General features: G+C 38.3%; 1 protein-coding gene across 1 annotated transcript in view; it reads right to left on the minus strand.

The window, feature by feature from the left end:
* Rpgrip1l (RPGRIP1 like) overlaps positions 1–23695 on the minus strand; it is a 94339-nt gene that overhangs the window by 35777 nt on the left and 34867 nt on the right. The window contains exons 11-17 of the mRNA XM_028788221.1: positions 21137–21243; positions 20591–20641; positions 19576–19755; positions 18842–18959; positions 15231–15683; positions 9078–9229; positions 6206–6584 (exon numbers count right to left, since the gene is read on the minus strand). Coding sequence (XP_028644054.1) covers positions 6206–6584; positions 9078–9229; positions 15231–15683; positions 18842–18959; positions 19576–19755; positions 20591–20641; positions 21137–21243 — 1440 coding nt within the window. The remainder of the gene's footprint in view (positions 1–6205; positions 6585–9077; positions 9230–15230; positions 15684–18841; positions 18960–19575; positions 19756–20590; positions 20642–21136; positions 21244–23695) is intronic.

Here is a 23695-nt window from a genome sequence, read left to right on the forward strand (position 1 = left end):
AAGAAAAATCCAAGCTGAGGGAAATCAGAAAATGAAAAATTTAGAAACTTGAGCAAGAACCTAAAAAGCAAGCCTTATCAGAAAATATTTTCAACAAAATCATAGAAGAAAATTTCCGTAACATAAAGGAAGTGATGCTTATTAAAGTAAAAGAAGCACACAGAACACCAAATAGACTAGACCAAAAAAAGAAATTCAACTCAGCACATAATAATCAAAACTCTAAATGTATAGAACAAAGAAAGAATACTAAAAGCTACAAGTGAAAGAGACCTAGGAATATATAAAGGAAGACCTATTAGAATTATACCTGACTTCCCAATGGAGACTCTATAAACTCTGGGTCCCTCAAAAGGGTCCAAACAGATGTGCTAAAGAATCTAAGAGACGACAAATGCCTTCTCAAATTACTATACCCAGCAAAACCTTCAATCACCATAGATGGGGAAAAAAAGCTGGAGACATTCTGTGATAAAGCAAAATTTAAGCAGTGTATTCTTAAAAGTCTATAGATTTCTCTAATTAAACTAAAGAGGTTAACTATATGAAAGGAAACACAGGAAGTAAATAAACACAGACTAAAAAAGTCAAAAGAATGGAAATGCTCGCCCACAACCACTATCACCACCGCCACCACCATCATCATCAGCAGCAGCAGCAGCAACAATAAACAGGAATCATCAGTCACTGGTTATTGGTATCTTTCAACATCAATAGTCCAAATTCCCCAATAAAAAGTCAAAAGACTAACAAGATAGATGTAAAAACAGGATTCACCTTTCTGCTGCACCAAGAAACACATCTTAACATTAAGGCTAGACATAACTTTAGGATAAAGGGTTAGAAAAAGATATTCCAAGCAAGTGGAACTAAGAAACAAGCTGTTGAAATCCCTTTAAATATCTTATAAGATAGACTTCAATCCAAAATTAATCAGAAGAGATAGGGAAAGTCACTACAAACTAATCAAAGGGAAAAAAACTCACCAAGAGGCCACTGTGATTCTTAACATCTACGCAGCAAGCACAAGGGCACCCAAGTTCCTAAGAGAAACACTACTACAGGTTAAGTCACACATTGACCCTAACACACTGATAGTGGGAGACCTAAATACCCTGCTCCCAGTAATAGATCATCCAGACAAAAACTAAACAGAAATGTTGGAGCTAATTGTTATAAACTAAATAGTACTAACATATATTTATAGAATATTTCACCTAAAAGCAGAAGAATATATCCTCTTGCCAGCACTCCTGGCACTTTCTCCAAAACTGACCACATACTCAGACACAAAGCAAGTCTCAACAGATACAAGAAAGTTGAAGTAAAACCTGAATCCTATCTGACTACTTTTTAAATTTTAAATTTAAACTTTAAGATTAAATTTGTATATAAACAACAACAGAAAACTTACAAACTCATGGAAACTGAAAAACTCATTATTGAATAAAAAAATGGGTTGACAGAAATTAAGAAATTAAATACTTTCCAGAAATGAATGAAAACAATTCCACAACACATTAACACTTATGAGATGTAAAGAAGTCTGTTCTAAGAGGCACTTTCATGTTACTAAGTGCCTATAAGAAAAAAAAAAAAGTCAGGAGCCTGGTGTGGTGGCACACTCCTTTAATCCTAGCACTTGAGATGCAGAAGCAGGTGGATTGCTGTGAGTTCAAGGCCAGATTGGTCTACAGAGTGAGTTCCAGACAGCCAGTGTTATACAGAGAAACCCTGTCTCAAACAAACAAACAAACAAACAAACAAACAAATCAGATTTCATGCTAGTAACTTAACAGCATATCTGAAAGCACTAGAAGAAAAGAAAAAATAATCACACCCAAAGAGTAGACAGACCAAAAAAATTCAAAAAACAAGAAAAAACAAAAACAAACCAACAACAACAACAACAACAACAAAATCAGGGCTGAAATCAATAAGATAGGATAAAAACATACATGGAACCAATGAAACAAAGAATTGTTTCTTTGAAAAAATCATAAGATTGACAAACTTTTATGCAAATTAAAAGGCAGAAAGAGAATATCCAAGCTTACAAAATTAGAAATGGAAAGGGGGATTTAACAACAGACACTGATGAAATCCACAGAATCTTAAGAATATACTTAAAAAAAAACTATACCAAATTGGAAAATCTAAAAGAAATGGGTAATTTTCTTGATACATACCACTTACTAAGGTTAACCTCAGATAGGCAATTTCAACAGACCAACAGCCTCTAGTGAAATAGAGGCAGTAATTAAAAGTCTCCCAACCAAAACAAGCCCAGGGTCAGATGATTGTAGCACAGAATTCTACCAGACCAAAAGAGTTAATACCAATATTCCTCAAATTATTCTAGAAAATATAAGCAGAAGGAACATTGTCCAATTTGTTTTACAAGGCCACAGTTATTCTGATACTGAAACCACATACAGACAAAATAAAGAGAATTACAAGCTAATTTTCCTCTTGAACATAGATGCAAAACTTCTCAATAAAACACTTGCAAACCAAATCCAAGAACACATCAAAAAGATCATCCACTATGATCAAACAGGCTTCATTCCAGAGATGCAGGAATGGCTTAACATTCATAAATTGAAAAATATAACCTACCATATAAACAAACTGAAGGACAAAAAAAAAAGTCCACATGATTATATCATTAGGTGCCAAGAAAGCTTTGACAAAGGTCCAACATCCCTTCATAATAGAGACCAACTCAAAGCAATTCAACTAAAATCAAGAACAAGATGAGACTGTCCACTCTCTCCAAAGCTATTCAATATAGTACTTAAAGTCTTAGCTAAAGTAATAAGGCAACTGAAGAAGATCAAAGGGATACAAACTGGGAGGAAGAAGTCAAAGTATCTTTATTTGTAAATGATATGATAGTATTCATTAAGTGACTCTAAAAATACTACTGGGAAACTCTTATAGACGATAAACACCTTCAGCAAAGTAGCTGGATACAAAATTAACTCACAAAAATCAGTAGCTCTCCTATATACACAAACGTCATAGGGGCTGAGAAAGAAATCAGGGAAACCATATCTTTAACAGCCTCAACTAATATAAAATATGTTGGGATAAATCTAACCAAGCAAGTGAAAGACAAAGAAGAAAGAAACTGAAGAAGATAGAAGATTGAAAAATCTCCCATGCTCATGAATTTATAAAGTGGAAATGACCATCCTACCAAAATCAATCTACAGATGCAGTGCAATCCTCATCAAAATTCCAGCACAATTCTTCACAGAAATTGAAAACACAAATTTCAGCTTCATATGGAAACACACACACACACACACACACACACACACACACACATAAACCCAGGATAGCTAAAATAATCTGGAATAAAAAAACAACAAAACAAAACAAACAACAACAAAACCCAACTGTTGTAGGTATCACCATTTGGGATTTCAAGTTGCACTGCAGAGCTATAGTAATACAAACAGCATTGTCTTGGCACAAAAACAGACATGTTGATCAATGGAACTGAAGACTCAGACATAAGTCCACACACCTATGGACAGCTGAGTTTTGACAAAGAATCCAAAAAACACACACTGGGAAAAGGGAAGCACCTTGAGCAAATGGTGCTGGTCAAACTGGATGTCTGCATGTTGAATAATGCAAATTAATCTATATTTATCACTCTGCATAAAACTCAGCTCCACATGGATTAAGAACCAGATACCCTGAATCCTACAGAAGGGATACTATAGAATAGTCTTAAAACTCATTGGTATAAGAAAAGACTTTCTGAACAGAACAGTGATAGCACAGGCACTGAGTCAACAACTAATAAATGGGATGACCTCATGAAACTAAGAAGCTCGTGTATGGTAAAGGATGACAGCAATGGTAAAGTAGCAGAATGGCTTTTTGTTAAAGAACAATTTTACATCTGATAGAGGGTTTGTATCTAAAATATATAAAGAAATACGAAAAAAAAACTCTCGACATCAAGAAAACAGCCCAATTTTAAAAAGTGAGGTGCAGAACTAAAGCATAGAGTTTTCAAAGGATGAAACAAATGACCAAGAAATATTTAAATGTTCAATATCCTTAGTCATCAGGTAAATGTGAATCAAAACTACTTTGAGATTTCATCTTATAGCAGTCAGAATCACCAAGATCAATAAAGCAAATGACAGCTCATATTGTCAAGGATTTTGAGAAAGGGAACATCTATTCATTTCTTATTGCTCATAAGAGTGCAAACTTGGGCAATCATAATAGAAATGATTGTGACAGTTTCTCAAGATGCTGGCAATGGATGTACATCAAAATCTAGTTATAGCAGTCTTGAGTATATACCCAAGGACTCTACATCCTACTATCCATGTTTATCACCACTCGATTTATAAGAGCAAGAAACTGCAAGTAGCCTACACGTCCACCAACTGATGAATGAATGATGAAAATGTACTATATTGCACAACGGACTATTACTAAGCTATTAAAGAAACCAAAATTATGAACATTTCAGGTAAATAGATGAGGCTAAAAAACCAAGACAAAACAAACAAACAAACAAACAAACCCAAAACAATCCTGAGTGAGGTAGTCCAGACCCAAAAAGACAAATTTTATGTTTCTCTTAGATGTACATACAACTTTCTAAATGCTATTAAACGTTTATTATTAAATGCCTATTAAAGCATATATGGCCACAGAGTTTATGTACTAAGTAAGAGACTTGGGGGGAAGTGAGGCTCTCTCAAGGAAGGGGAAATGGATTATTAGACTGGAGAGACAGGAGGGAGGATGCAGTAGGATTAAATGGAGAGGGGTGCATGAGAAAGGGAAGAGAGAGCGTCAGGAGGGACGACTAACACTGGAGGCTATCTGGGGGGGTCATATGGAAGCCTGCTCTCTAGAATCCACCTAAAATCTATACATATTTGATAAATAAAGGGTGGAGACGATGCCCCAACTAGATCTTTTTTACCACCAAGTAAAATGTTCAATTCCAGAAATGGGTTGTATCTAGCTGAATATGAATAGTTGGCTGAAGGGGTCCCTAGATAAACTGCAAGCAGAAGAAATACAAGAGGAAACACATCAAACTATTCAAAACCTCAAACAAAACCTTAAAGGCAGCATCATATTTATGTGACTCACAATAAAGTCAATGTCAATAGGTGGCTTCTTAGAATAACTGGCTTCCCACAGTCAACGGTTTGTTGTATTACATGTGTTAGAAGGATAACAAAACAAAACCCAACAATCAAACTACTAGCCAGCAAGATTATCTTACCAAAAAGTCAAAGAAAAACTAAGACTATCTCAAGGTTACAATGACTGAAACCATTTGCTAGCAGCAGACCTGACTTCCAGCACATATTAGATAAGAAGTTTTCTTCAGGCTGAAAGAAAAAGACACATGAGGATAACTCAGACCTATACATCTGATAGGGACCAACAGGACAACTGCATACAAAACTACAAGAGATTATGCAAATATCTTTTCTTTTCTCCTCTTAACTGTTTAAAAGTATATAAACCAGTAATTATAAATTATATTGTTGGGTTCATAACACACAAGATATGTATCCTTGGGACTGAGGCAGAGCTGAATGGAGCAAGGAAATGACTTCATGGTAAGAATATAAGTCAGTGAAAACAAAGTCAACCTACAGGAATAAATAAATACCCAAAATAGTAACTATATCGGTAAACATCAAGATCCCTGTAATTACAGTCTTTCATTTCTCTAAACAATCAGGACACCTCATTGTTGTCTTTAATATATATATGTGCAAAAGTGGTGTGGGAGGGATGAGAGGTGACTCTAACCACGGCATGTTATATCCATGTATGAAAATGACATAATGTAGTCCATTATTTTGTGCAATTAACATACACCAATAAAAATGTCAAAATACAGGCATACTATGTACGTATATATGGTAGTAACAACACAAAGGATGAAAGAGAGAACATTAGACTTCTTATATCTTAATGTAATCAAGTTAGTATTACTTTACACTATAAACACCCTCAAACACCCAAAATGCTGTGGTTTCAAGCAAGGAAATAACTAAAAATATAAACAGTATTATAGAAATGAAGTTTAAGTATTGTCTAAGGTTAGGAAAAATTAGTTGCTAATAAATCATAGCTCTAACACTAAAGTATACTTTAGGTTTGCTTTTACAATTTCATGGAATCAAGAACATATTCTTACCTGAGATGCACCTGTCATGTGCCAGGGAAATCAGAGGCACATTGACTTTTCCGATGTAAATATTCTCCTGGGTATCACTATCATCAAAAACATAAAAACTCAGAGACTCTGACTTAAGGTATCGATCCAAATCCATATTCATTGGCACTGGGAAACACATGTGGTCATCAAATTGTGGATTATTGCTACTGGGAATAATGGCTGTATCATGGTCTGGAAAATCAAAAAACTTGTACACAACATATGCGTGTGGCTGTAGGTGGCTTGCTCGGGACTGTAGGTCGGTGCAACATCTTACTGTAACATGAAGTTCATTTAAGTTGCCATCTGTAGACTCCGCTGAACTGATCTGAGCAGTTGTGGCTGCTGGCTGACTCAACTGGAAACACATATATATTTATATTATAGAAATAATACAATTAAAAGATAATTATTGGCTTCCAACCTCCAAACAAAAGTTTGTAAATGGACAAAACTACATACTTTCATATCAAAGTAATTTTCTCAGCAAAAAAGATTCTTAATAGAAACTGACATGATTTAGAACTGTACAATGAGAAACCTGGCACATGTGAGGATACACAGCCTGTGCTATTGGAAGCAAACACTCTAACCAAGGATATTTGTAGAAACTGGTCCTAAAATCAAATAAGATAAAAGTTAACGTGATGTTCTTTAGTTCTGCAATAACTAATAACTGATGAGTCAAGTGAGCGATGGGTCTGGAAAGTGTCCTAACCAGAGGAGACTCACATGCTCACCCAGAGTTTGGTGTGAGGTAAGACAGAAAGGGGAAAATGCTAGACTGGGGGGGAGGGGATTCCAGATGAGATGAGCAAAGGCAGTGGGTAGAGCTGGAAACTATTCCACATCCCTCTTGGGAACACCAGTAAGCACACCAGATGTTAGAAAACATTTGCAGTAAGTGATAAATCTTTTATGGCTGAGATGATCTGAGACAAAGAAATGTTAGTGTTCCAGTGCCTCCCTTAGTTTAGTATTGGAGAGCTTCCTACCCTGCCTCCTTCTGCAGTGCTAAACCTGGATTGAGCAAGAGATGCTGATCATGGTGCACCCAGTGGAGACCTCTGGTGGTGTGCAGTGGGAAACCTAAGCCTGTGTAAGACTGCTTACCCAGGTGAGCCTGCACTTACCCAGGTGAGCCTGCACTTACCCAGGTGAGCCTGCACTTAACCAAGGAAGCTCAGTGGAATGATTTTTAAAGTACCTCCTGCCTCTGCCTCCCCATCCCTGCCTCCCACCGCCAAATCAATCCATTAAAGTTGAAAACTAAGAAAACACTGTCATCTCTGTAACATTCTTTCAGATGTGCTGTGAAGAATACTACAGGAAAGTGATTGCTGGGAAGCAGGTGCCATGTTCCCTTTGGTTTGAGAATCTACATTTAAGTTCAAGTCAAAGAAAATACACCCAGCAAAGGTAATGATGACAATTTCACGTAACATTTCAGGGATATTTCATGGATCTGTACAAGAGAAATTAGGTTGGTCCCTAGGAAGCTCATACATTTGGGAAAACAGTGGAAGTTATTGTGTCTGCTCTCCTCTTTTCTCTGAATACTGGCTCATTATTCTCTCTTCAAGCTTTGTATATTTCATTTTGCTGACTGACAAGGTGGAAGATGGCTGCCAACAGCTCCCAATTTTACAAGTTCCAGGCATGGAGAGTCTTGCTTTCCTTTGCTCTCAGAAGGAAAGTCTGTCTGGTCCAATTGGGGCCAAGAGGATATTTCTTAATCATACTGAGTGGACTATTGGAGGAAATGGGATCACCTAACATAAACCTGGCCACCAGGGCCCAGACACAGACTCCATGGAAAGAAAGAGAATTCCAACTGCGCACACATTTCAAGGTGTCTCTGCAGTGCTCTCTCCCTGACACTCACATGCTTTCTTTCCCTTTGATATTCATGCTATATATAAAAGGCCATCAACTCCAGAGTTCTATGAAACTTCATGCAGTGCATTTACCAGCTCCTAGAACCGGTTGAAAATGTGACTATTAATATTCAAAGAAATATAGTTCGGGGAATGGAGAGCCACATTTAAACTCCCGGTTTTCAGCAATAAAATACTGATTTTGTATTCTACTTTGCATTTCAAAAATCTATTGATATTAAACAGTTTGAAAGAAGCCTAGAGGTTTACAATACTTATTTAAGAGTAAAATTCACTGATAAAGGTCTCTTGATGTGTAGTAACACTTCTCTAGTTATATTTTCTAAAACTATCTTGGGGAGTACAAGGGAATTCGTTTGTATAGGTGGAATACCTGTGTCTTGTAGTGGTTTAGTGAATATCTACAGGCGATAACACTATGCAGAATGAACACACAAATGACTGTGTGCAAATACTGATGTAGTCTGAATAAGGGATGAGCTCAGTTAATGGCACACCATGTCAAGTTCTCGTCTTTGTTTTGTTTTTAAGCATTAGGGAGTGAACCAAGAGCTTGGGAATGTACATGAGAGGCAAGCACTCTACCACAGAACTACATCATTAGTCCTTTAAAAACCATGATTCAGGGTCTTGTGAAGTTGCGGCTAGTCTTGAATCTGTAGTCCTGTGCAATCGGTCTCCTAAAGAGTTGGGGTACCACTCATGCATCCCCATTCCCAGCTTGACTTTCACTTTTTAGGATTATGCTGTAACTAGGAGAAAGTAGCAAAGTATACAAAAGCCAACTCTACTGTTCCTGTTACTTCCTGAGAGTCTGATTATTCTAAAATAAAAGGTTAAGCAAGCCACTTGATGCTAGTATAAAAAAAACAATTTCAGTTTAAAGCACAGGATATGAGGAGATAGTGCAGATTCCTGTGCTATAAAAGGGTCTTACAGTCAAACAAGCTTACCAATTGCATTTTCTCTGGCTTCTTAAAATTTGATGTTATGTATCCCAATGCCTTTGCCCGCTCTCGATAAAGTCGAATAGCTTGATCCATGGGAACTCTTAATCGGAACCAGTATTCTACTGTGCCAAAATTTGGGATGTCTCCTTTAGTTCCTACACATAATCAATGCATGACCCACTGTTAAAATAGTCACATAAATGAGAATATATACAAGTAAAATATACCAATGGTATTATATATTAAAGGCATAAACTTTATGCAGAGTAAAGTAATATGACTTACACAAATGATGTTTGCTTGGCAAATGACAGAAATGAAGAAAAGTTACATCTGGAATATGAGTTTCACTGCATGTTAAATATTAAAGAGCCATGTCAAACTATGACTGAGCTATTTCAACTGGTATCATTTCAATCTTGCATATAAAGAAAAATCCAAACAGTGGATCAGATACTCTACAGATTCTTTTGGATACTGTGGTACTTTTCTTTAAACAAGTTGGACTCAATCTAGCCTGACATTTACAATATACAACCTCAAAATTATAAATATGACATTCCACATTCTGATTCAACTTTTAAGGGATCTTTGGCATCCTTCCACTTCTTCAATGGACCACAAGCATATGGAAGAGGTCACAGTATGCCAAATAATGGCACTGTCAATGTGGCCTTGGATGGCACATGCCATGTGCACTCTACTCAGGTATCTTTTCTTTCTCTACCAAGACTTTGCTTGTGGCTTCTGGAAGATTTAACAGCCCTAAGCTTCCATTGAAGAACTGTATGTCCTTACTGCACTGAGCAGTTCAGTCTGTCTGTTCACAAAGTGTGCAGTATGTATACCGCACAGGTTTCTTTTTTTTTTTTTTTTTTTTTTTTTTTTTTTGGTTTTTCGAGACAGGGTTTCTCTGTATAGCCCGGGCTGTCCTGGAGCTCACTCTGTAGACCAGGCTGGCCTCGAACTCAGAAATTCGCCTGCCTCTGCCTCCCAAGTGCTGGGATTAAAGGCGTGCGCCACCACCGCCCAGCACCGCACAGGTTTCTTAAGGGCTGCAGATGCCTTCAAAATATTTTTTCCTGAGGGACTGGCACATATGGATTCTAAATACCTGTCAAAAAGAAAATTCTCTTAACTTTTTCTGAACATTACTATGTTAAGTATATCATGCTTAAACACTTTTTTCTTACAAACGGGCTTCACCATTAATCCTGAAAAAGATTTAATATTTACCATTATTTTTAAAAGCCCCCAAAGAAGAGTACTACTACAGATATGTTTACTTGTATATACATAGGTGTGTCTTTGCATGAACTTGTAACCTTTGATGAAAGGCTGGGATGGCTAAGGACAGGAGGGAAAAAAACACTTAGGTATTTTGATTTCTGAGGAATCTATTATCTAAGCAGCGAGTCACTCAATCATAAAATAGAAGCCCTATTTAGACACAAGCTGCCCTTCCTTCTCCTTCAGAGGCCTCTTACTTGGCTTCTAGACAACCATATGCTCAAGTCTTCCTGCTGTGCACTGGCCACCATTTTCTTGGCTGCTCCTTTTTCCTCTCCCTGAACCCAACCTTTTAGAGTTCCAGTGTTCAGGCATTGGTCACATTCAACAGATTGGCAAATATCTTTTTTTTTTTTTTTTTTGAGACAGGGTGTCTAGCTGAGGCTGGGCTCAACCTCACTGTGACCTTGGACTTCTGATCCTCCTGCCTTCACCTCCCGAGTCCCAGGGTTACAGACCTGCATGCCACGTGGTAGACATCAAACCTAGGGTTTTGTACATAATATGTAATCACTCTATCTATAGCCTCAGCCCACTAAATCCTGAGGGAACAGCTAATGAACAGGCTGAAATTAATAAATGTATTGTTACTTTTCTTACCACCCCTCCTTGCCTAATAAAATGAGGTCAAACCATGATTTTAAACATCATCTTGTTAATTTTGTTTTAGTAAGCACACAATAATGGGTTCTCTGTGACATTTTCACATGTACAGTTTGATACTTTGGTTGTACTTGCCACTCCACTTCCCTTGTTCCACCCCACCCTTTTCTCCTTCCCCTCAAATGCCCTGTGCTTTCATGCCCATGTATGGCATTTCCCTCTCATTCTCACATCTCCTCTTCTACTTTCATGACATATACATGTAAACACACACGTACACATTTAAACATCAATTTCTCATATGAATCAAACCACAGTCTCTGTCTTTGAACTTTGGCTTATTTCTTTTAGCATAGTGATCCGCAGCTCCATCAGCTTTCCTGTATATACTATAAGTGTTCTTCTTACAGCTGAATGAAGCCCACTGTGTAGTGTGTGCTTTCATCTCCTTGGGTCCGTGTCTTGATTATTGTGAACAGTGCAGCAGGAAGTGCTAATGAAGGAAGCCCCTTCTGCCCTTGAGATGCTTAGCTCTGGTCTTTTGCATCAGAGTTCCTGGGCACTGTGGTGAGGTTTGCCTATTACTTTTTTTTCATAGTGATAAAAACCGCATGGTATTGGTACAGAGACAGACAGGCTGATCAATGGAACAGAGTTAAAGACCAAGAAATAAACCCGCACACCTATAGACACTTGATCTTTGACAAAGAAGCCAAAACCATATAGTGAAAAAAAAGAAAGCATCTTCAACAAATGGTGCTGGTCTAACTGTCAGTCTGCATGTAGAAGAATGCAAATTGATCCACATTTATTACCTTGTACAAAGCTCAAGTCCAAGTGGATCAAGGACGTCAACATAAAACCAGATACACTGAATCTAATAGGAGAGAAAGTGGAAAATAGCCTCAAACGCATTGGCACAGGGGAAATTTTCCTCAATAGAACACTAATTGCTCAGGCTGTAAGAACAACAATTGATGAATGGGACCTTATGAAACTGAAAAGCTTCTGTAAGGCAAAGGACACTGTCAATAGGACAAAATGGCAACCTACAGATTGGAAAAAGATTTTCACTAACCCCACATCTGATAGAGGGGTAACCAAAATATATAAAAAAATCAAGAAGTTAGACTCCAAAAACCAAAATAACCCAATTAAAAATGGGGTACAGAGCTAAACAGAGAATTCTCAACAGAAGAATCTCAAATGGCTGAGAAGTACTTAAAGAAATCCTTAGTTATCAGAGAAATGCAAATCAAAATGACTTTGAGATTCCACCTCACACAACTCAGAATGGCTGAGATCAAAAACTCAAGTGACAGCACATACTGTTTGAGGATGTGCAGAAAGAGGAACACTCCTCTATTACTGGTGGGATTGCAAACAGATACAGAGACTCTGGAAATCAATCTGGTGGTTCCTTAGAAAACTGGAAATGGTTCTACCTGAAGACCCAGCTATACCACTCCTGGGCATATACTCAAGAGATGCTCCACCATACCACAAGGTCACATGCTCCACTATGTTCCTAGCAGCCTTATTTGGAATATCCAGAAGCTGGAAACAACCCAGATGTCCTTGAACCAATGAATACAGAAAATGTGGTTCATTTACACAATGGACTATTATTCAGCTATTAAAAAACAAAGACATCATGAAGTTTGTAGGCAAATGGGTAGAACTAGAAAATATCATCCTGGGTGAGGTAATCCATACTCAAAAGGACTCACTGATAAGTGGATATTAACCAAAAAGGACAGAATACCAACAATACAATTCACAGACCTTATAAAGTTTAACAAGAAGGAAGGCCCAAGTGAGGATGCTTCAATCCCACTTAGAAGGGGGAAGAAAATAATCAGGGAAGGAAGAGGGAGAAAGGGGCCTGGGTGAGAGATGAGAGGGGAGGGGAAGAGAGAGGTAGGGAGGGAGACAGAAGAGAAGCCCAGAGGAACAGGGGAATGAATGGAAATAGGCAGCTGTGGGGCTGGAGAAGGGAGTGGGGAACTTTTTCTCTATTTATATTTGAATGTAGTACTTTCTTGATCTTGTCCTTACCCTGATAGTCTCTCTTTTGTTTGGCTGGGTCTAGTCTATTGGTGACACTTTCTACTGTGGGTTTTTAAATTTTGAAAAACTTATTTTTTTTTCCTCTTACCATCTTTCTGCTTCCACCACCCACTCCAAATCTTAATTTTCTTGCTGGATTTTATTTTTTATCCATTTAGCTGTTTTCCTCAGTGTTGCTGAGTTTTTTCTCCAGGTCCTAAATTGAATTAATCTTCTTGTCTGTGTATCTTCTTTATGGCCACTAGTAATCTTTATTAGTGAGCCCTTGGCATCTTCGCCTGCGCTTTCACCTCCTTGAATGTGTTGGCGTCCGGCAGTTAAGGAGTTAAGGACTCATGATTTTGAGGAGCCTTGCTTCTTGCCTTTTCCCATTTCTGGTCTGTGATTTGTGTTTCTATTTGCTTGGATATTGATCCCAGTTTTATCTGAGCATTTCCTTATTGAGCAGCCTACCCTTGAGGACCCAGTTCCAGTCCCTAGTACCAGAGAGAAAAAGCAACTTAAATCAAGTACTATCAGCCCACCAGTGTCCACGGCAGACGGGAAACTACTGTGGAGTGCACTATCAAGTTAAACATTGTTTCGAGTAAACGTGGAAGTAGAAACAATAACAAGGAGGCAGAGAAGGGGTAAACCAAAAGATCAGGGTTAAATAAAGACGGGAAAGACAGGGCTGGGAAGAATGTTGTGGTCGGGAAGAGACAAAAAAAGAGATTAGAGAAAATAGCAAAACAACAACAACAATAATAACAACAACAACAACGAAATTCCCTTCCCAAACGAAAAAGTTTAAAAAACATTGGAAAATTATAAAAATAGGACTAGTGTAAAAACCTCTGAACCAGTAAGATAAAGTAAAAAGTTTACTAGAGAAATAGTAGAGAGGTGGTGGGGGGCACAATCAGTGGTGACTGAGGGAGCCATAAATAACCTGCTACTTCATAATGTAACTAAAATGTAATTAAAAAACTTAAAGACTTGAATGGAAGTACCCTATGTGGTTAGATCACATGCTCCCAGAAGCTCCTCCCCCTTTTTTTTTGAACACAAAAGTCTCAGTGCCAGGTGCAAAATACATCTCTATGATTTGTCATCTAGGGAGGCCACAGAGTATCAGAAAACAATGCAGGCTCTGGCCATTGCTCTTGCCCCAGAGAACTAAATGGTAACACACTATTGGTGGAGTCACCACACATTTTGAATACAGGACACAGGAAAATGAACCTGGAAGCTTCCCGCTGGTGGCTGGCTTTCACATCTCACAGTGTCAGAGGTGCTATGGCTGCAAGGAGACAAAAATCATTTCTGGGCATACACTGTGTGTCTATGCATCCATCCACACACATAATATACACTGTGTGTACAAGCATACATCCGTACATATAATATGCATTGTGTATATATGCATACATACAAACACATATAGAAAATTGTTAAGTAGAGTGGAAACACAAGAATAAAAAATTTAAAAACTGAAAATAAAATATTTTCCAATATGAGAAAAATGAGAAATTAAATATGAGAAATTAAAAAAAAAGAACAAGATGAAGTGTTAGGATGATTTCTTTTGGAAATTCTGAAAATTGGAGATAATTTCAGTTATGTGCTCAGATGTTGGGGGAGAGTTTAGAGGAACTGGACTCATCTTTCCTGTGATGTGTGCTGGTGATAAGTCTGTATCACACGTGACTCGGATGTCTGCTATTTTATCTTAGTTGTTTCTCTTCTTTACACACCATAGGTCTGTGTTGGCTACTCTGAGTTTTATAGTTGGGCTGGGCAGGTTCTCCTGTGTGTATATGTGTGTGTATGTATGCGTGTGCTTGTCCTAGGCATAGCCTTTGTCTGCCTTATTTGTCATTAACTACTATTCCTAGAATGCAGTGACAGTGTTGGCATGTCTTCAGAAGCATGAAGAATGTAATACAATTAACATTTTAATTAAGCAAGAGTATCAATATCAAAGTAAACATTTGACTTTGTGAGTTTAATGGCTATTCATAATGGTTGTAAGTATTAATAGCTATTTTGCACCATCATTCATGACACTAAAGAAAGTTCAGTCACCTGTGAGCAAAGATCACTGTCCTTACCCCAAATGCCCTTAATGTGTGAGGTAAGAATATAGTATGCCAGTGAACACATAAGCCAACCTAGTGATTGAAACATCCAAAGATCATAAACTGTACTTACCAACTAAGCTTGTTGTGCAAAAAATTCTGCCACTTTTTTCTAGAATCTCATGGAATCTCAACTGACATGCTGCAATTGTTTCATAGTCTGTGCTGTAGGCTTGGTGGAGCTCCAGAGTGACAGTGTTCTTCTGAATGTACTGCAAAAATAAGTCATTGACATGGACAAGATACTGAGAAGTGAAGTTATATTCCGGGTAAAGGCCTCGCACGATGGGAGTTGTCTGCAGCTCAAAGTCATAGAAGGCGTAGGTACAGAAGGTGACAAGCTCTTTATCACCAGAAGTCCGCAGGACTTCAGAAGAAAAGGTGACTTTGTTGATGTGGATTTCAAACAGATTTTCTCCTCGTTCCAGGTGGATGGTTTCATCAAATTCATCAACAGAGTCATCTGGAGTGATTTCTGGTTTAAATTTGTACTGCTTAGTGCCATAGGCAATATCCTTTAACTGGGCTGCAAGAGAAGATACAGTGTAGAGATGTTAAAATGCTGACATATGCAGATACAAACCAGCTTCTGAAGTGGCCGAATGTCTGGGTGCTTTCAGTGAATATTCTCCATCTTTACAGACTAGAACTGTACTGTTATTCTCTGAAAATGGTGCTCAACAACAACACCCCTCAAGACTTGCTTTAACACCAGTCATTAAATAATAAAATCACAACTTCAAAATGTATGTAACTGTAACTCATCATTTTACAGTTAAAGATTGAAAATGAAAACCATTACACCTTCAGTTGTAAGATAGCCTTAGCCAGGAATAGGAAAGGCAAGTCAGAGCTGAGGTCACAGACACCATGCACCCCTCCTCCAGCTTCGTTATATCTGTTATCTTTCCTCTTACAAAGTCCATCTCTCTTTTCCTGGATACCACTTCTTTAGCTGAATAAGACACGTCTGTTTCTACTTTGGGGGAGGTAATCTCGGGTATGGTGATAGTTTCATAGTTGTACATATAAGCTTAAACTAAACACATTTATTCTTTAAATGTGCAGTTAAAGGTACATCAGTTACATTTTATAAGGCTAATTTTTTATTTTCTATATGCACAGCTCAGAATAAAATGTGTCTCCAATTGCTCCTATAAGACACTCTTTCCCGCTCTGTGAATGTGAAATCCTCTTCAAACAGTATCAGGAATTCAGCTCTAGATGGGGCACTGCCAGGCTTTCTGTTATTTTGTTGTTGTTGTTGTTTCTGGCTGATGAGCACTTTCCGTTTTAAACTATTACTCTCTTTTGCGTCTGTGTCATTGTCCCCTCCTTCTGTCCTTTTCTCCCCATCCTCTGGGGCTTCTCTGCTAGTTTGCAGGCTCTACAGTGCTCAGCGCCAACCTCTCTCATACCCACTATCTTCAGTACTTGAGTTGCCTATCTTCCCAGGGACTTTACACTCTTAAAAGTTATTGAGGATCCCAAAAGTCTTTTGATAACAATTTATACTTATTGCTATTGATCATACTGAAAAGAAAAATTTTTTTTAAATATTTAAATAGTTTAATACACATAATAATAATGTATTGCATGTTAATGCAAATTATAATATTTATTCTTTCAAAGTTGTAATTTCTTAAAAATGTGAAAAGTTGCATTATTTTAATTCTTTCAACTTTAAAAAAACTTTTAAAAAATATTTTTACAAATGTCTTTAGCATCTTGACTTAACAGAAAACACCTGGAATATGAGTCTGTGGCCGTGTTTAATTTGTTGATATCAGACAAAGCCCCTGAGAAACCCCATTATAGACTTGTAAGAGAATAAAGATGACAAAATAACATTATTAATATTATTATAAGACTAGCCTTGGGGATTCTCAGACTGTACTTTGAGAACTTCTTGTCTCTGAAGAACTAAGTATCCTTATCTGACTGAATAGAACTTTCCAGAAGTCAAAGAGCATCCTGTACCTTGTTTTTCCAAATAGTAATCTATAAAATTTGTTTGATGCAATTTTCTTGGTTAAAAGAGAGGTCACCAAGTAAAGAACTTTCATACAAATCTTTGCAAGCCTTTACCGGCATGCTTTGCCTGCCCCCTATAATCAACTATTCACTCCATGAACATAACCAGACGTCTAAGGCATCCTAAGCAAACTGCTAGGCAGCAGGAACACAGATGGGGAAACTAAAGTCTGCCCTTAAGGAACTCAGACCATGTAGGGCAGTACTGGAAAGAATGTGTGCCAAGGAAATGCAGGAAGCATTTTCTTAATCTTTGTAATGCTCTCACAGAATATTTGAGCCCAGGCAATTTATAAAGAAACAAAGATCACTTGCTTTATTTCCTTCTTGGTGCTGGAGACCTGAGCCCAGGATACTGTGCAGGCTGAGCATGCATTCTATCACTGAGCCACATGGACTGAGAAGTTCAAGTTGAACATTCTGTATTCGGCAAGGACTCTCTTGATATCCCAAGGTAGAAGGGATCACATTCACTGACAATAAGCCCACTGTTTAATAATGAACCCTACTTCCATGGTAGTGGCATTGATCAATTCTTGAGAGCAGAGCCAAATGACTTAACTGACTCTTAAACATTCTGTCTGTCAACGTGGTTCCATTTGGGATTAAATTTTCAATGCAGAAACTCTAGGGAAGATACTTATACCATAGAAACTATCAATGACACAATGACAATACAATACCCATTCTGTCATCTCCAAGATGCACAGATTTCACATAGAAGATATGAAGCCATCACACACACACAGAACATGGATTTTGTGAATGAATAAAGAAACCAGTTAAACGCTTTAAGCAGGACCTAATGGTCCATGCAAGTAGGCATATGGAAGGCAGTGATGATGACACAGTGTAGATTGTGATGATGGCCCAGCTCTAGAGTTTTCATAGAAGTGACAGAAAGAAGCCAAGGGTTGTTCTGGCTTCTAGCTGGGGGAATTGCATAGAGATAACTATTACTTCAGATGCAAAGCACAGAAACAGCTGGAGACAGTATGGTATCTTCTGTAACTAGATACATTCTGAGAATAGAATTTCTAGATAGCCCAGGTTGCCTAGGAACTCATCATTGTGCCCAGGCTGGCTTTGGACCTGGATTCCTCCCACACTGTCCTTTGAAAAGCTGGGATTGCATGTGTGATTTCCCTATTGCTAAATTTGAAAATCACTATGAGGGTATTTCAGGTAAAGGGGTGGTGGTTGAGTCAATCAGAGCCAGCTTCCTGCCATGCTAAGCATCAAGTTAGATTGTGTAATACAGAAGGACAGCTAATATCGTGATGTCAAGGGAGAAAGGAAATTTAGGCCAGAACAAAAACTAGTGCTGGGAATGGGCAGAGTGAATCTAGCACAGAGCTGGCACACAGAGCTGGCTAAGGTGCACATGGTACAGAGAAGAAAAATCACATAGGCGGTGTGAGACTCCAGGCTTTATATAGTGCTTTGAAATCTTGCCTACAATCCTGAATTTGAAAACAGTAAATTCTTAAAAAATCCTACTAAAAATTCCTGAGTAGAAAAGAATCAGATGAATAGTCTTTCTGGTAACTTATTCCAGCTTCAAATTGAGGGAAAAAAATGAGCAGGAAGATATTGTGAGCAAGGGTTTGGAAGGCATTTTCAACTGCCATAAAACTGTGCACACTGTACCTTCAAGCTTTTGGATGCGTGCAGCCCTGATATCAAGAAGATGAACATATTGTTCCACTTTGAGTTCATAATCTTGTTGCAAATTTTCCATCTTCTGAGTCACTGTTTCAACTTCCATCTAAAAATAAGAGACAGAAAGGTTCAGTACTTATGATTATCCTATTTGCATCTGTCAGAGCGCCTTTGAGCCAAGCATTTTAAGATGCAGCTCTAAAGCTACCATGCTAGTATTCAAACATTTCTAGATGAAAATTTAAGGCTACCATGCTATGAATCAGGCACTTCTAGTTGGAATTTCCAAAACCAGGATCATTTTACCATCTTTTGGATGGCTATCGGGCACTCTAAACCACGGTGTCCTCCTGTCAGACAGCGGACAGCGTGGTGGCTTCCTCTGCTGTAGACAGATCTCCTGACTATAGGGGGCTGACCTGGGCAGCTGTGGTGGGCTTTCGGATGATGACTGTGACTCCCTGAGAACTGTGACAACACTAACTACAGGTGAGGTTACTGTCACTAGGTTCCTCCAAAGCCAAGGCTTGAATTATTTGTTTTTAAACTATGTATCTCAACTCTCTAGTTACAGGGCTAAATTCCAGGAATCTATTAATAATGTTTAATAGTAGGTGACCATAGATAATAAAAGATGATAACACAAAACGTTTCTCTGAAAAGACAACCATCAGGAGAATATCATAGAAAGTATACCTTCTTAAGTTAGTGTCTGACAGTACCTGATAGTCTTTATTTATTTTATGTTGCATAATTAACATATTTCTTGTCTTTTCAAGTTCTTGTACTGTTTCTGCATGAGTTGCTTGAAGCTCTTTCATGGAACGATCTAGATCTTTATTAATTTTGGTGTCCACTTTTTCTAAAAATGAAAGATCTCCATTTTTTTGTTCTTTCTGAGCCTAAAGTAAAACCATAGTTTTTTTTAATTGAAACAAGGATGTACAGAATGTGACCATGTGAATTAACATGATAAATCAAGAAACCTTCAGTTAAATTCATGTCCCATTTTCTACTAGGAATAACGCAGTGCTAATATATAGAGATGCATAGACATTTGGAACAACTACCAAGAAATAGAAATAGTTTATCACCTTCATAACAAAAATGAAATGACAGACATTTTCATCTGATCAAAATATGCATTATGATACAAACAGAAAAAGTATACATGTAGACAATAGTTCTTCAGAACTAGACAAGGCCTTGAATTATGGTACAACCCCTCACTTTAGAAGGCAAGCTTGGTTTACAGTGGGCCAGGTGAAAACAAAGTGTTTGTTGAGGTCAAAGGGCTGTAAGTAAGAGTGCTGAGGTCTGCTGGGCAGTGGTGGTGCACGCCTTTAATCCCAGCACTTGGGAGGCAGAGGCAGGTGGATTTCTGAGTTCAAGGCCAGCCTGGTCTACAGAGTGAGTTCCAGGACAGCCAGGACTACACAGAGAAACCCTGTCTCAAAAAACCCAAAGAGTGCTGAGGTCTATTTTAATGTGACTTTGATGTAGCTATTAAATATGCATATGCTATAACTAAATGTCATCTAACCATTTCCTGAGCATTGCTCTCTCTCTCCTCCCTCCCCACGACGCACACTCGCACACACACTCGCACTAAGATGCAGTGAGTTTTAGAAGTTGCACAAACAATTCATTCTCTGAGCAGAAGGTTGATGGATGAAGGCCATCATGACACTGAAGCCTAAGAATGGCACTGATGTCTAAATGTGCCGATGCCGCTACCTTTATAAGCAGGAGCGCTTCACTGATGTCATCAGCATTGATGTCACTCTCCTGTAACAGAAAACCCAAGCTCACAGTGAGGATTAGTTCACAGCCCAGATTCCCACCACACTGACTAACTAGCAGAACATTCAGTGGCTGAGGCTATGAACTTAAGAAACCAAGTACTCAGCACATTTCAGCAACTCAGAATATCTTCTCAGAACATAAGCAACCAGGTATGTTAACTAATAAACCAACTGACACGTCAGTACTTCTTGCTATGTTGCACACTGTTTTTTCCTCTGCTGAACACACACACACACACACACACACACACACACATATACACACACACATACACAAACACAAATATACACACACATACACTGACACACAGACACACACAGACACAGATATATACACACATAGACACAGACACACACACAGATACACACAAATACACACACACATACACTGACACACACATACACAGACACACACATACATACAAATACACACACACACACACACACACACACACTGTGCAGTGGGGCATTGGTTCACCTGGTTGAAGAACTTCATGCGGTTCTGAAGCTCATGCAGCTGCTGCTTTTGCTGGAGACACTGCAGCTGTAGATCTCTATTTTCTTGAACTAGTTTCTCATTTTGGTCTTAAAAATAAAGTCAGCACATTAGAAAGCAAAGTGAGACTGATGTCGAAAACACATTTAAAAAATGTAAATCTGGTTACACAGCAATCTGGGTCTTGTATCAAGTCGGTGAGGAAACAGAGCCAGTCTCAGACAAAGGAGCAGGGGACGGGGTATCAGTGGAGACCGTCATGTGTCCACCACATGGCTCACCTGCTCACCACAAACTCAAGACTGACATTCACAGTATTAACACAAGGAAACTGTGGTCTCTGGGACTTCAAAGGAACATTCTACTCAAAATGCCTAAAAATATATGATTCTAAGTATATTATTTTTACTTACTTATTAAGGGTCCTGAAAGACATGTAAAAAAAAAAATGTCTTTTAGTGTTCCGATTGACTTTTTTGGATTTTATTTTCCTCACTTAGCAAAAACTCTTTGAGTTGAAACAAGATCATGTATTTTATAAACTCCAAATCTACAACTTAATCAACCATCCCCTAACAACTCTGTCCCAACAGGAGATAGATTCTAAGGCAGAGTCAGTGTAACTCCTCTGTATTTTCAGTTTATGGGATTCCTGCTATTAGCAGCCACCTTTAAGGAAAGGTCACCATGACCCACAAGCACAACTGTTAGGGAGAGATCAAGAGAACAGCAAATTCACCCACTAATTTTTTGGTCTCTGTATTAAACATGCTTAATTTATAAAGGAGGTGAGGCATGGGCTAGAAAGACGGTTCAGCAGTTAGGAGCCATGGCTGCTTTTCCAGAGGGATCTGTGTTCACTTTCCAGCAACCAACATGGCACCTGTAACTCCAGTTCAAGGGGATCTCTTCCCTCTGCTGGCCTCTGCGGGCACTGCATACACAAGGTACATAGACCCTGTGCTTGCTCCCACTGTCATCACCTTGTTGGGCAGTTACTCTGTTTTGCCCACTCCCTCTCTCAATTTCTTTTGGAACTCAAGAACTCTTCTTTATTCTAACTCCTCAATAAAAGTTGTACATTTTTGTTTCCTTTTCTTTTTTTTTTTTTTTTAAAAACTTTATTTATTTTATTTATTTATTATAAGTACACTGTAGCTGTCTTCAGACACCCCACAAGAGGGCATCAGATCTCATTGCAGATGGTTGTGAGCCACCATGTGGTTGCTGGGATTTGAACTCATGACCTCTGGAAGAGCAGTCAGTGCTCTTAACCACTGAGCCATCTCACCAGCCCTTTGTTTCCTTTTCTTAATATAAAAGAAACAAGTAATGCATTTGCCAAGAATTCTTTCCATGAATGTGTTTGCACTCTGACTGGTTGTTACAGAGAAATATGTTTTTTCCTTTTCTCGAGGCTTTGTGGTCCCAAGCTATAAATACCACACACAAGTAAAAACGTTAAGTTACACAGTTAAGAAGAAATAGACTAAATTAGGATATTTTTAATATCATTCAGTGCCTCGAAATCCTTGGGTGCATAAATATAACAGATACTTTATTATTAAATATACAAACACTTCTATTATACATATAGAAAATTAAAGGTTATCTTATGGTATAAACTGCTTATATCCCAGTAAACTAAAAGAATTTCCAAGTGTGAAAACCACCTGGAAAATGTGAAGGTATGGGTCATATACTTGTTTCCAAGCTAAAAATTAGCATTAATAATCATTGTGAATTTTTATGAAATAAATCTTTGGTTAGGGACTACAATGGTAATGTAGCACTCCTCATATTGATCCAGTTAGGACAACTAGCAGATAGGGTGACAATGACATAGAACAACCAAATCACAGCACACAGTGTAATAAGGCCAAAGTAACAACAGTAAGAATAAAACCTGTTAACTGTGAGAGGGAGGGGAACCTTAGGTGCTGATGATAAACTAAACTCACTCAGGGTCTACAGAAGCAGAGAGTCTAAGATGGCAGCTAAGGTACAAAGGCAGTGGCAAGCCCTCTGAGGGGAGGGGGTCCAATGACCCTTTCACGGGGTCTCATATCAGATATTTACATGACGATTCACGACAGTAGCAAGATTGCAGTTCTCAAGTAGCAATGACATAATGTATGGCTGGAGTCAGCTCAGCACGGGGAACTGTATTAAAGGGCCACAGCAGTAGGGAGGTTGGGAACCACTGTGCAAAGGGTGCACTGCTCTGTGCACTGTGATCTCTCCTATGCTCTGCTTTTTATTAAAGGCTTTCAAATTTTTGTAGCTAAGAATATGTCAATAGGTACAAATGAAGTTGTGTTTCCATCTTTCACTCTTCTCTGTTTGGACAGCTATGTCCCCATTCACTGATATTTTAAAAACAGAGTCCATCTGTGGGAGAGTAACTTAATGGGGACACATCAGTGAGCACCACCAACCTTCTCTCTGCAGAATTTATGTAGATTTATACATTATATTCTCTCTTTATCAATCAGCTTATTTAGGATATGTTTTGGGTCTTTAAAAATACCACACTGCTAC

Source organism: Grammomys surdaster, unplaced genomic scaffold, assembly GCF_004785775.1.
Source record: "Grammomys surdaster isolate TR1022 unplaced genomic scaffold, NIH_TR_1.0 125739, whole genome shotgun sequence".
NCBI lineage: Eukaryota > Metazoa > Chordata > Mammalia > Rodentia > Muridae > Grammomys > Grammomys surdaster.